Source organism: Chironomus tepperi, unplaced genomic scaffold, assembly GCF_022539635.2.
Source record: "Chironomus tepperi strain 1889 unplaced genomic scaffold, CSIRO-AGI_Ctep_v1 contig_365, whole genome shotgun sequence".
Classification (NCBI taxonomy): domain Eukaryota; kingdom Metazoa; phylum Arthropoda; class Insecta; order Diptera; family Chironomidae; genus Chironomus; species Chironomus tepperi.
The window spans coordinates 114,198-126,724 of NW_027226487.1; the positions used below are offsets into that span (position 1 = coordinate 114,198).

Here is a 12,527-nt window from a genome sequence, read left to right on the forward strand (position 1 = left end):
TTAAGGAAGAATTCTACAATACACATCAACAGCGGCCAGAACTCTATCATTTTGAATTGCAGCAACTCTTGCGTGATACTCGCCAGGTGGAATCATTATGAACTTTTTCTCGTCAATCGCCAAATCCTTGAGCCAGTACTTTCCCTAATAATTAGTCAGAAGTAAAAATATGTGTAAAAATAGAATTTCCAAGTCTACCTTTGGCAATGGACATGGATTCCCCTCAGGAAAGTTACTCTTTTGCTGGACGTCCGGCCAAACTTGCTTTTCATGCTTTAGAAAGTCACAAAACTTGTCTTGGGATCTCATCATGAGCACCTTGTTTCTTTTATCCCTAACTTCCAGCAGGAGCTTTCAAGAAATAAAATGAAAAAAGAAAAGTTCGATGTGAGCTTTTTAAGTCTTAAAATAAATCCGAAGATTAAAATTAATCCGTAGATTTAATTAAATCCTAGAATTTAAAGCTACTCACTTCCTTCTCATTTCCGCTATTTTCAAACAATTCAAAGTCACCAGAAATTGAATAATGATTTCTCCTTTCCTTTTTAAGCCTCAATGTTCCATAATCGAAGAATTCTGTAGCATTAACCTTTGGATCTGGCGTAAAATTCTCAATTTCCACTTCTCTTGATGAAACAACAGCAATCAGTGTGAAAGTCAATGTCAAGTGGACTTTTAGATCCATAGCTATTAGGTCTATTTACTGAAAATGTTGAAAGTTAAATGACAAGAGATGCAAAGCTTCATCATGCTTTATAGGCGAGAGTATTTGATGATTTATCACCCGATAGACCCAATTAGTGCTGAAAAGTGTGTCATTAAGGTTAATAAAATTTAATGAGGTAGCTAGGCTTGTGTTACGTATTATGATTCTGATTAGAAAATAGTTGTATGAATTATATGAAGCCTAGATGACATGATAAGGTGAGCTTTTACAAACGAGCTTTCATAAAATAAGCTTTTTTGGAACATGAAAATTCAAATTTTTTATTAATTAATAAAATAAAGTTCAACTTTTTTGACAATAAATCTTCCAAAAATCAATGGAACTAACACATATTAAGCGCCAATAAGTGACATAGCTAATGCCTCAGCATCATTAAGGTTCAATTTTGATGCAATATTCTTCTTGGATTTCTTCTTTTGTGGCATTTCCACTTCTTCCTCACTCTCCTCATCTTTTGGACGCTTCTTCTCGTACAATTTCGTTGGAAGCTTATGGATTGGACCTTCGTCGCTATCATCGTCACTTTGACTTTCATTATCTGAGTCAGCATCGTCGTCACTCTTACTTGATTTCGCATTAATTTTGTCATAGTCAGGCAGCCAAGATAAATCAGGTTCACTGCCACTTTCAAAGTCATCGCCTTCCTCCTCGTCATCTTGCTTATTCTCTTCCTTCTTTTGCTTGCGTTTTTTCTTGATTTCACGATGCTTTTGCTTGACAAGTTCCTTAAATCTTTTTCTATCAAATTTGTCTTCTTCCTGCAGCAATTGCTTAGCTTTTTCGATATCAATTCCGCCTTCATCTTCCTCCATATAATCCTTAGCTAGCTCAGATTGCAATTCCTTAGCTGTATTAGTGACAACATTGCCGTCATCATCAAATGTGATCTTTTTATTTGGAACAATTTTCTTTTTTGCGAGCTTTTTGGCAACAGCAGCTTTCGTGACGAGCTTTTGCTTTCGAGCTTGATTCAATTCTTCAAGCACTTCCATTTCATCATTACTGCCAATTTCAATATCATGATCTTTCCTTTTTACTCTAACTAATCCAGCATCATCATCGTCACTCTCATCAGCCATTAATGCACTTAAATTAATCGATTTCATTTGTTGCTTCTTGTTATCCTCATCATCCTCGATATTTTCATTTTCTGATGATTCTGACTGCTCATTATCACCTGTTCCTGTTCCTTTTAGTTGCTGTTCTTTTCGTTTCTTAAGTCTTTGAAGGAATCGAACTCGAGGTGTCACAACTAGACCAAGTGACTTGGCAAATTCATCGAAATTTATGGACTCGACATCAAAAACTTTCTTATTTTTCATCAGAAAGACTGACTTGATATATGCTATAAATGCACGCTGTGCTGTATCCTTTAAATCTTTTGATTGTGCTAAATATGCTTCCATTTTGACTCGTGGTGAGAACAGCTGCTTTGGATCAATTGAGATCTTTTCAATTGGAATTTTATTAGCTTTTAGTTCCTCTATCATTGGTTCCTCTTCGTGTGGTGTTAGAACTAATAAACTTTCACCTGATGCATCATGTCTAGCTGTTCTACCTGCTCTATGGATATAAGCTGTTGCATCTTCAGGACAGTCAAGTTGAATGACCCAATTAATGACTGGAAAATCTAATCCACGTGATGCTATGTCTGTTGCAAATAGGACGACTTTTGATCGTTTACAGAACTCATCATAAATAGCCATACGACGATCTTGATGTAATGTTCCATAAAGTGCTAATAGTGAAATGCCTGGACGTAATTTACTAAACATTTCATAGACAAATTTGACTTGTTTACAGGATGACATGAACACTATCGATTTGTGTGTCTGATGTGTTTTAATGAACGACCATAACATCATGATTTTCTCTTCCTGATTGAATACGACATAATTTTGATGTAAAGTTTTCGGTGTTGTTGTATCTGACTTTTCATGTGGAGCTACATAAACTGGTGATTTTAGACTAAGACGTGCTAAATCTTTTACAGACTTCGTTTGTGTAGCTGAAAATAGCAACGTTTGTCTATCCGTCGGTAAATTCTCAATAATTCCATTCATAGTATGTGAAAATCCAAGATCTAAACATCTGTCAGCTTCATCAAGCACTAGAATTTGCATTGAGTCACAATTAAATAATGGATTTTCATCCATATGCTGAAGAAGACGTCCTGGAGTGCAAATAATGATGTTGACTTGATCCATTCGTGATTTCTCGAATTTCAAGTTCTTTCCTCCAATGATTAAGCCACTGGAAAAGTCATGATGAGCACCGACCTTCTTGAGTGTCTCGAATATTTGATATGCTAATTCCCGCGTTGGCGATATGATTATCTAAATAAAATAAAGATCCAGTAAATATCCAGTTAGACAGTAGATTATGTATACTTACAGCACCAACACCATCCATTCTAGACCATTTCTTAATGAATAGATTCTCCAAAATCGGAATTAGAAATGCCAAAGTTTTTCCACTTCCAGTTTTTGACGCACCAAGTACATCACATCCTTTCAATCCTGGTCCAATTGCTTGCTTCTGTATCTCAGTTGGAATTTTGAGTTTATTTTCAGTTAAGCCTTTCCGCGTTTTCCTTGACAACGGAAAGTCATCAAACGTTTTTATGTCTTTGCAATTTTTGATATTTTCGTACTCTTCCTGCAACTTCTTGATTTCATCGTCTTCACGGACATGTTGCTTTACCTTGTGCTTCACTTTGAAAGGCTTTTTAGTGCCGGGTTTCTTGAACTTCTTGTTTTTATTGAATTTATTAACTTTTTTCTTGTTTTTGAACTCCATGCTTGATTTGTTTATATTTTTTGAGCTGACAGAGTTGGTCTTCATGACTTTTGTGTGTGCTCAGATACAGAGTGGTAACAATATATTCACTGCTTTTTTCTGTGATTCAGGTAATCAAAGCACACTGTGAGACTTCGAAAACAAGCAAATCTAATGAATTTGAAGTATTTTCACAGTCAAAAGTGCTAGACTACCAACCCTGTCAATATGCTAACTTCGTATGTGGTGTCATCTGTCTTATGTCACTATTCGTCTGTCTGACATAAATTTTGTTTTTATTTTTTTCGCAGAAATTTATTAAAATTATTTCCTCTCGATTTTCACTGCTTTTACGTCCCACTGGACGCTTTAATCATAGTATTTTAAGGAGATTTGACAATTTTGCAATAATGGCATCAAAAGACGGTAAGAAAGTCATCAATTATGACGTAAATTCATTAAAAACTTAAATGACGTTTTATTGTTCCAGACAAAAATGATGAAAAACCAAAAGCTGGAAGTGACGAGAAGCAGGAAGAGCATTCACCAGATCACAGTGACAGTCTTATGGATAAAATTGCACATTTCTTCTCAGATAAACTGCATTTGACGTCACAAACATCAGACGAGGAAGATTCAGGAAGGTAAAGTATTGATTTACATTGATTATTGATGGGCAAAGGTTCGGAAAATATGCAGAGGATATTTCATGGTACTTCCAATGAGCATGTGAAAATGAATTATAAGATCCAGCACAATTCATTGGCATTGTAACAAAGATCCAGTGAAAATTATCTTCCAACTCTAAAGTATCTGCATAGTCTGCAGTATAAATAATTAATCATATCCATTTTTCTCAAATTAGGCATGTGCTGAATCATGTAACAATTCAGGGAGTAATTGATGCTTGGAAAAGAGGATGCTTTAAGAGTATTGTAACAATGGTCGGAGCTGGAATATCCACAAGTGCTGGAATTCCTGATTTTCGTTCACCAACTTCAGGACTGTACAGCAACTTACAGAAATATAATTTACCCTACCCAGAAGCAATTTTCGAGATTGACTATTTCCGTGAAAATCCACAGCCATTTTTCAAGCTTGCTAAGGAGCTATATCCAGGAACTTTCAAGCCTACACCTAGTCATTATTTTGTGAAAATTCTACAAGAGAAAGGACTTTTATTAAGACATTATTCCCAAAATATTGACACATTGGAGAGAATTGCAGGAATTGACGACGAGAAGTTAGTCGAAGCTCATGGAACATTTTATACAAATCATTGTATCGATTGTCAAAAAGAATATCCAATGGAATGGATGAAAAAGGAAATATTCGATGAACGAGTACCGACATGTACAGAATGTAATGGACTTGTTAAGCCAGACATTGTATTCTTTGGTGAAAATCTTCCGGAAAGATTTTACGTTTTACCTCATCGAGATTTTAAGCAATGTGATTTACTCATAATTATGGGTACATCGTTAACTGTCCAGCCATTTGCAAGTCTTGTAGATTTTGTGAGTGACAATTGTGTACGTTTATTAATTAATCGTGATAAGGTCGGCAAGACAACAAGTGGATTCTTAAGAGGTGTCTTTTTCGGTGAAGGTCTGTGCTTTGATCTGCCTGGAAATCGACGTGATGTGGCCTATGAAGGTGATTGTGATGATGGATGTTTATTCTTAGCTGATCAATTAGGATTTGGTGATGAATTGAGGGAAATGGTAAAGAGAGAACATGAAAGAATCGATAAAGAATCAGGAAAGCCTGAAACTGAAGAAAAAGAAGCAACAGAAGAACAAAGCAAGGAACCATTTGATGAAAAGCCTGAAGAAGAGGAATCGAAAGAGAAGCTACTAAAAGAAAGCGATGATGGAAAGGACAGTGATGTCAAAAGTTCAATTTAAAAGTTACCGCCATACATATTGAGTTGTAGTGCAGTTTTAATTATATTATACTAATATATGCATTCAGTTAATATTAAAATATGATTTTATGAGGGATGAATTAACATAATTTATATACGAAGATTTATTGAAGCTAAATGACGTTAATTAGGAGCATTTTGAACTTTAAAATCGTCGCTAAAATGCAAAATTGAGCATTATTAACTCTAACGGCTAAAATTTGAATTTTGAACGTCAGTGAACTAAAATTTAAATTTTGATCTTCAACTGATTTTATTTAAATTTTGAACTCATTCTGCTAAAATTCAAATTTTGAACTTTAACGACTTCAATTCAAGTTTTGAACTTCAATCGAAAAAATTTGAATTTTGAACTTAAAAAACCGTTAAAATTTAAATCATGGCTAGTTTTGAACTTAAACTTTTACCTTCCAATCCATTTTGATACCATTTATTTATTCAATTGATACTAAGCATGTTAGTGACTAGATCCATAAGATTACACAACCGAATCCAATATTTTAATTAAAATATGTAAATTCGTAGCGTCCAAAATTTTTTCGATAACTTTATAAAGATATTCTGTAAATAAGCATGGATTACCTCATTCAATTGATGTGAATGAAATGAAAAACTGTGTAAAAAAATCTGACATTTGCAATAAAAACTTTATCTTCAAATAATTTAATTATGAACTTTTTTGAATTTATTTGTTGGCAATTCCTTTACCATAAATCTTCTCGATTATGATTCACATAGTTTTGGATGTTAGCCATTTGGAAATAGAAAGTTCGTCTCCACTGAAGATAATTGTCCATGACATATTGGTCATAGACTTGATACTCATTATCATTTACATGCAATTGAGCAAATTCTCGATAATTTTCTTGTGGCTTTTCATCCTCCACCTCATTTTCATCTTGTTCCTCTTCCTCTGACTCACTCTCAGTTTCTACAGACTCTGAATCAGTTTCATTGTCCTCTGTCTCGGTCGTGTCACTTTCCATTGAGTGCTGATCCTCGTCATCCTCTGGATTTCTAACGAAAATTATACAGCGCTTGTCTTTTGGTGACTTTCCAGGAATTTTTAAGTTTTTGTGGACATTTTCAGTAACTTCCGGACTTTTATGGACATCAACGACTGTTTGCGTTTTTTCACCTCCATTTTGAATGACTTCTGGATATTTGTACTCATTTTGAACTTCGTTGTTATTGGCATTGCTGTTGCTTTGTGACAGAAGCTCGAATTCCTTAAACAGTTCATCGACATTTGAATTGCTTGATCGATTGCTGGTATCATTCTTCTTGTTGCTTCTTTCTGTAGTAACTTTATTGTTTCTATGACATTCTTTAATTGTATTTGTATCATAATCACTGCTATATCCATTTGTCGTATTTCCATTACTTTTCTCATAATCATCCAATAAGTTATTTACGTTTAATGCTTCACTATTGTTGATACAGCTACTTTCATACTCTCGTAGCAGAGCATCTGTATCGAAATTAGTACAAGCTTCATCAGGATTCAGATCTATTAGTTTTCTTGTGATTTCTAGAAGCATTAAGTTCTCATCCACAATAGAATCATTTTTAGGACTTGAATGTCCATTTTGACTGTTTGAAATCCCATCAATTTTGGTAAGCTTCTTGACTTGTTCCTGATCATTGAAATCCCAAAAATTATAAGCCATTGAATCATCAGGGAATTTATAGACCATTGAGTCATGACTTCCTATGTCCCCAAGCATTTTCCTGAACTTAGTTCCATCTTTTTCGCCATTAAGAATTGTTATGGCAATTCCATGTGTTCCAAATCTTCCAGCACGACCAATTCTGTGTAGGTATGTGAAACAGTCATAAGGAAGGTCCAAATTGACGACTAAATTGATGTTCTCGATGTCGATTCCTCTAGCCATTAAATCAGTTGTAATTAATATTCTGCATTTAAATTTGGCAAGTTTGTTCAATACTTTCAATCGCTGTGACTGTTCCTGCGATCCATTAATAATTTCATTCTTCCAGCCTAGCTTGTTCAGGTAATTTCCATATGATTCTGTTTTATATTGAGAATCAGTGAACAACAGGCACTGCTTGAATGTAATTTTAGTGAATATTTTCTCTAGTTCTACTAGTTTATGTCTCATTAACTGAATGTTATCATTTTCTTCTGGAAGTTCCAATGCAAATTGCTTGATTCCTAACAAAATCGGTGCTTCCTGTTTTGGACTGATTCCTAAAGGATTTTTCATGTGTTTTTTGATCTGATTCTCAAATTGTGTGGTAACAGTTGCTGTAGCAGCAATAATTTGAAGATTCTTATGATTTAACATCTTGAAGATTGACTGTACATCCTTTCCTAAATGTCCTTGCTCAAATAACTTGTCAGCTTCGTCGAATACAATAGCTTTAATGTTACTTATGTTAAATATCTCGTTCTTGATTAAATGAAGAACTCTTCCTGGGGTTCCTATAAAATGACACAAAAATTATTAAGCAACTATTATTGATAAAACTTTAGTGTATCCTTACCAACGACAATTTTTGCTGTTTGAATTCTTTTTCTGTCATTTTTCAAGTCAGTTCCTCCAATAAATTCACAAGCCTTAAAGTATTTCATGTATTTTCCTAGCCCATTTAAAGTATTCGTAATTTGGACGGCAATTTCTCGTGTTGGAACTATAATTAATGCTTGTGGAAACTTCAAATCCTCATCGTATGTCTCCAATAAGCAAATTGAAAATGACAGCGTTTTTCCAGTGCCGGATTTTGATTGAATTATCATATCAAGTCTACTTCTTGCTAATGGAATGATTTTCAATTGTATCGGTGATGGTTTAATGTAATTCATCTCGTGTAATGATTTTAATAATTTTTCAGATAAAAGGAATTTTGTGAATAAGTAATTCTCAGCAACAATTACGTCTGCTGTATGCACCTTTTCCTCCTTTCCGTTATTCATGCTTAATTGATTTAGTAATTCGATATTTATTTAATTAATTAAAGTGTTAAATTGAAGAAATTCAGTTTTGCAAAATGTTTATAAGTTTGAATGTCACTGACAACAAATTTTATGTACAAGAAGCGCATTTTCATATTATAATCGTTTTGTTTCTTGTTAATTTGACTATTATTACGTTGAAGAATGTTAAAATGAACGTGAATGTCTTGAAATTACAAGACATTTAATTTAATTTGATAAAGATTAATTGTGAAAATTAACGGAAATTTAGAATTCAAATTTCAAATCTAATCCAAAGTCAACTATGTTTATAAAAAATTCAGAAAAATCAATTTAATTCCTCATAAGCACCTGCAAGAAAGTAATGATTAATCAAAACATAAACAATAGAAAATCATCTACCAGACAGCAGGTCAAAATAAGCACCAAACAAGACACAACACGTAAAATGAGAGGTAAACAATAACATTCGAAACTTTTTCGGCGGAAAATGAAGTTTCGAAAATAATCTCCAAATTCCAGTTGTTAGCCCCCTACTGCCAAACAAAAGAAGAAGCAAAAAGTAGGAAGTTAATAGTATTATCCACAAAAAACACTTATTTCGTGATCTTTGAGAGTTTAAGTCTTGTTAATATTTTATAGAATGTTTTAATTGCAAAGTTCACTTCGTGGTTTACACATCGTTTTAATTCTCTTAAGAGATATTTTGATTTTATTTTTTTGTGTTTTCACTTCCTACTTTTTTTTGTCAAAACAAAAGAACCTTATCGCTAACTAATCAGTATGATTCGGGTATACAAATTATTTGGTCTTCTTTTTGGTGTTTTTGTCGTAAATTTAACGCTTTGTGATGCCGTTGACCTCAAGAAAGGAAAATTAATAGCTGCGAGTGTCGTAAGTTATTTTAAGATCCATATTGTTCTATAATTAACTTTTTTTTACACACAAATGACATTATTTTCTTACAGATCTTTAGACATGGTGATCGTACGCCTGTTGAGCCATACCCCACAGATCCATATAAAGATCCCAAATTTTGGCCCGTTGGATTTGGACAATTGACTAATGTAAGTATACAGCCATGACATATATAGCCATTAGAAATTGCCATTCATGCCCTCATACCCTCATTAAAGTTATCAGTACTATCTATCCCTATAAATTTGACAATTTTTGATTAGGGATTATGATGGTGTAAGTCGTTATCAAATTTCGTACTTTTGTGTTCCATATTCTTTGTTTGCTTACTTGATTTACATACTGTTTACACATGATTAATTTGCTGATTTATTAATTTGTGTGAATTATTTACTCCAATACAGACTGGAAAAAAACAACATTTTGAATTAGGAAAGTGGCTTCGTAAGCGATACAACTCATTAGTTAGTGAAAAATATAATCCAGAGGAAATGGTTGTAAGGTCGACTGGTGAGTAATTAGTTCATTAATTTACGGAATTCTAAAATTAGAAATTTTCAATGGAAGTTCAATTTTTACAAAATTTAACGGTCATTTTAAATTTGAATTCATAGTTTTTTCCCTGTTAAATATTTAAATCCTACAAAACCAGTAAAATTTCAAATTTTCTCTTCTACTTAGATATGGATAGAACCTTAATGTCTGCCTTATCAGACTTGTCTGGATTTTATCCACCAAAAGGAGTCGATGTATGGAATGAAGAAATTGCATGGCAGCCAATTCCAGTTCATACAGTTCCTGAAAAATTGGATGATTTACTTGCAGCTAAAAAGTCATGTCCAGTTTACGATTATGAACTAAAGAAGCTCTACAAATCACCAGAATTTAAGGCATTGGATAAAAAGTATAAGGCACTATACAAATATCTCACAGAACATACAGGCAAGAAGGTCGACTGCTTACAATCAGTTCAAAACATTTACAGCTGCTTACATATCGAACAAATTTATAATTTCACATTACCCGAATGGACAAAAGAGGTGTATCCATCGAAAATGTATGAAATTTCTGGTTTATCATTTGCTGTTAAAACCTACACAAAACAATTGGCACGACTCAAAACTGGACCATTGCTAAAGGAAATTTTAAATCATTATAAGAATAAAACTGAGCATGCATTACATCCAGTAAATGAGACAAAACGTAACTTATGGATATACAGTGCACACGATACAACTGTTGCCAATATGCTTAACACTCTTGGTGTCTTTAAAGCTATTGGATATCACAACCCACCATACGCATCATCAGTATTGTTCGAACTTATTCAATTACAAGACAATTATTATGTACAAGTTTACTATAAAAATTCAACGGAACCAGTGTTGTTAGATCTACCTGGATGTGGAACATTATGTCCTCTTAAACAAATGTTTGAAGTTTATAAAGATGTATTACCTGTTAATTGGGATGAAGAATGTACATTATCATTGTTGCAAATGCCATTGGATATAAATGTTGAGGAATCATTGAGTTTAATGACCATTTTCGGATTTATAGCTTTAATGTTATTTGTTGGCATGATCGTCTTGATCATCGCGACTGTCTACAAGCGACGTGATTATTTGAGTGAGCAGAAGTGGAACTCACTCAATAATGATTCATTCATTTGGAATTGATTTTCATTTTAAATCCAGCACAATTAATGACATCGCACAAATTAAGGAATCAAAATTGAATGTGAAGAAGAAATTAAGTATTATTGATAGGTATTTTAAGGAAGGAGCAACATTGTGATGTCATTTCTAGTGTTTAATTTTTTATATTATAAGACTGTAACTTTACTTTGATTTTTAATTCTCGATTAGTTAAATTTTTCTCATTAATTTTAAGTTCTTGACCTTAAAAAAATTAAATTAGAACAATCGCCAAGTGCATTTTTGCCAAATTATTAGGATCCAGCAAAGGACATTTGCTATTGTGATCCAGTAAGATTCAAGCAGCCAAAGATTCAATAATAATAGGTGAAGGTGACTTAACTAACACAATATCAATATCAGGAACAACTCAGATGGCAATAAATTAAAGCAAAAATGCACTTGGCTGTGATTTTTATCAATTATTCAGCCATATGTAGACTGTTTAATCCAATTTTTATTAAGATAATATTTTTTTAATCCATTAATTGTTGTGAAACTCAATAAAATAAAAATGAAGCTATGCTGAGATGATAACAAATATCTAATGTTTTACTTGAATATGGAACTTACAGGACGGCATACTGACTATTTCAGCTGTAACTATTGCATTGATGCCTAAATTAGCCAATGTACCACGAATCAGTCCACAAGTGAATACTACATGTGCTGGTGCTAAATCTAAGTATTGAGACGTGTTGGATATTTGTCTTAGGAAGCGGAATGTGTTGTCTTGAAGGACATAAATGCCTTGATGATTTGTTCTTAAATTATCGACTTGCTTCTTAAATACACTCGACCAGAAATCTGTGCAAATGAACTTGATTGTGTCTAATTCGTCCTTAAATCGTGGCATTTCCCGTGTAAGTCGTTCAATTAATCGATATCCAGTGGAAAATCCCACATATTCTAACTGCGATATTTTTGTTGACTGGGTTTGTTCATTTTCCTGAAAAAAAATTGATGTTTCGTTAATTATCATATATTTACATAATTTTTAAGCTATTCTACCTTTTTGTCATTAACACAATAGTTCACTAGCTCGAAATGAAGATATTCAAAGAGATTCTCGTCGCCCATTTTAGATTTAATTAAATTTTTTCCTAAATTTTCTGACCAGCAAAATCAAAACAAATACTCAATTAAGTATGAAAGGCTATAAGATTGTAGATGTGCTAACACGCATTTTGAATGTTATTAAGTTATTGATGGAGTATGTATGCATTAATGCTCAATTTTATTAGTTTTTAGAATTTTTAAGTATTTTTGTTTACAAACAAACATTTAAGGTTATGTTTCTGATCCAATATCAATGATGATGTGATTTTAATCGTTTTAATTCGAGCATAAATAGCAATTATTCATTAATTTAGCATAGAGAATCAAAGGTTTCATGAAAACATTAATTACGTGAATGTAATCTCCGCTGCTAAGTGCAAGTTAAGTGTTAAGTTCAAAAAATAATTTTCACGAAAAAGTGATATTTTTAGATTTCTTTTTTCAAATTTCTAAAATTCGTTAGATTTGAGAAAATTTTGGAAT

At 32.9% G+C, this 12,527-nt stretch overlaps 6 protein-coding genes across 6 annotated transcripts; 2 read left to right on the top strand and 4 right to left on the bottom strand.

The window, feature by feature from the left end:
- On the bottom strand, positions 1 to 685 carry LOC139095592 (uncharacterized). Its single transcript, XM_070646977.1, has 3 exons — positions 473 to 685; positions 199 to 351; positions 1 to 144 (listed from the first exon to the last, which is right to left on the bottom strand). Exons 1-3 carry the CDS (start codon positions 683 to 685, stop codon positions 1 to 3), a joined length of 510 nt encoding a protein of 169 aa, XP_070503078.1.
- A 274-nt stretch (positions 686 to 959) lies between these two features.
- On the bottom strand, positions 960 to 3,559 carry LOC139095577 (probable ATP-dependent RNA helicase DDX10). The gene is made up of 2 exons (XM_070646962.1): positions 3,122 to 3,559; positions 960 to 3,063 (listed from the first exon to the last, which is right to left on the bottom strand). Exons 1-2 carry the CDS (start codon positions 3,524 to 3,526, stop codon positions 1,060 to 1,062), a joined length of 2,409 nt encoding a protein of 802 aa, XP_070503063.1. The 5' UTR covers positions 3,527 to 3,559; the 3' UTR covers positions 960 to 1,059.
- Positions 3,560 to 3,768: 209 nt separating this feature from the next.
- On the top strand, positions 3,769 to 6,099 carry Sirt2 (Sirtuin 2). The gene is made up of 3 exons (XM_070646958.1): positions 3,769 to 3,931; positions 3,996 to 4,149; positions 4,371 to 6,099. Exons 1-3 carry the CDS (start codon positions 3,916 to 3,918, stop codon positions 5,410 to 5,412), a joined length of 1,212 nt encoding a protein of 403 aa, XP_070503059.1. The 5' UTR covers positions 3,769 to 3,915; the 3' UTR covers positions 5,413 to 6,099.
- LOC139095570 (probable eukaryotic initiation factor 4A) lies at positions 6,095 to 8,461 on the bottom strand. The gene is made up of 2 exons (XM_070646956.1): positions 7,941 to 8,461; positions 6,095 to 7,878 (listed from the first exon to the last, which is right to left on the bottom strand). The coding sequence occupies exons 1-2, from the start codon at positions 8,368 to 8,370 to the stop codon at positions 6,137 to 6,139; spliced, it is 2,172 nt and encodes a 723-aa protein (XP_070503057.1). The 5' UTR covers positions 8,371 to 8,461; the 3' UTR covers positions 6,095 to 6,136.
- Positions 8,462 to 8,894: 433 nt separating this feature from the next.
- On the top strand, positions 8,895 to 11,526 carry Acph-1 (Acid phosphatase 1). Its single transcript, XM_070646957.1, has 4 exons — positions 8,895 to 9,264; positions 9,339 to 9,437; positions 9,693 to 9,798; positions 9,970 to 11,526. The coding sequence occupies exons 1-4, from the start codon at positions 9,154 to 9,156 to the stop codon at positions 10,965 to 10,967; spliced, it is 1,314 nt and encodes a 437-aa protein (XP_070503058.1). The 5' UTR covers positions 8,895 to 9,153; the 3' UTR covers positions 10,968 to 11,526.
- Trs33 (trafficking protein particle complex subunit Trs33) lies at positions 11,398 to 12,151 on the bottom strand. The gene is made up of 2 exons (XM_070646959.1): positions 11,997 to 12,151; positions 11,398 to 11,934 (listed from the first exon to the last, which is right to left on the bottom strand). The coding sequence occupies exons 1-2, from the start codon at positions 12,063 to 12,065 to the stop codon at positions 11,530 to 11,532; spliced, it is 474 nt and encodes a 157-aa protein (XP_070503060.1). The 5' UTR covers positions 12,066 to 12,151; the 3' UTR covers positions 11,398 to 11,529.
- Between the last annotated feature and the right edge of the window lie 376 nt (positions 12,152 to 12,527).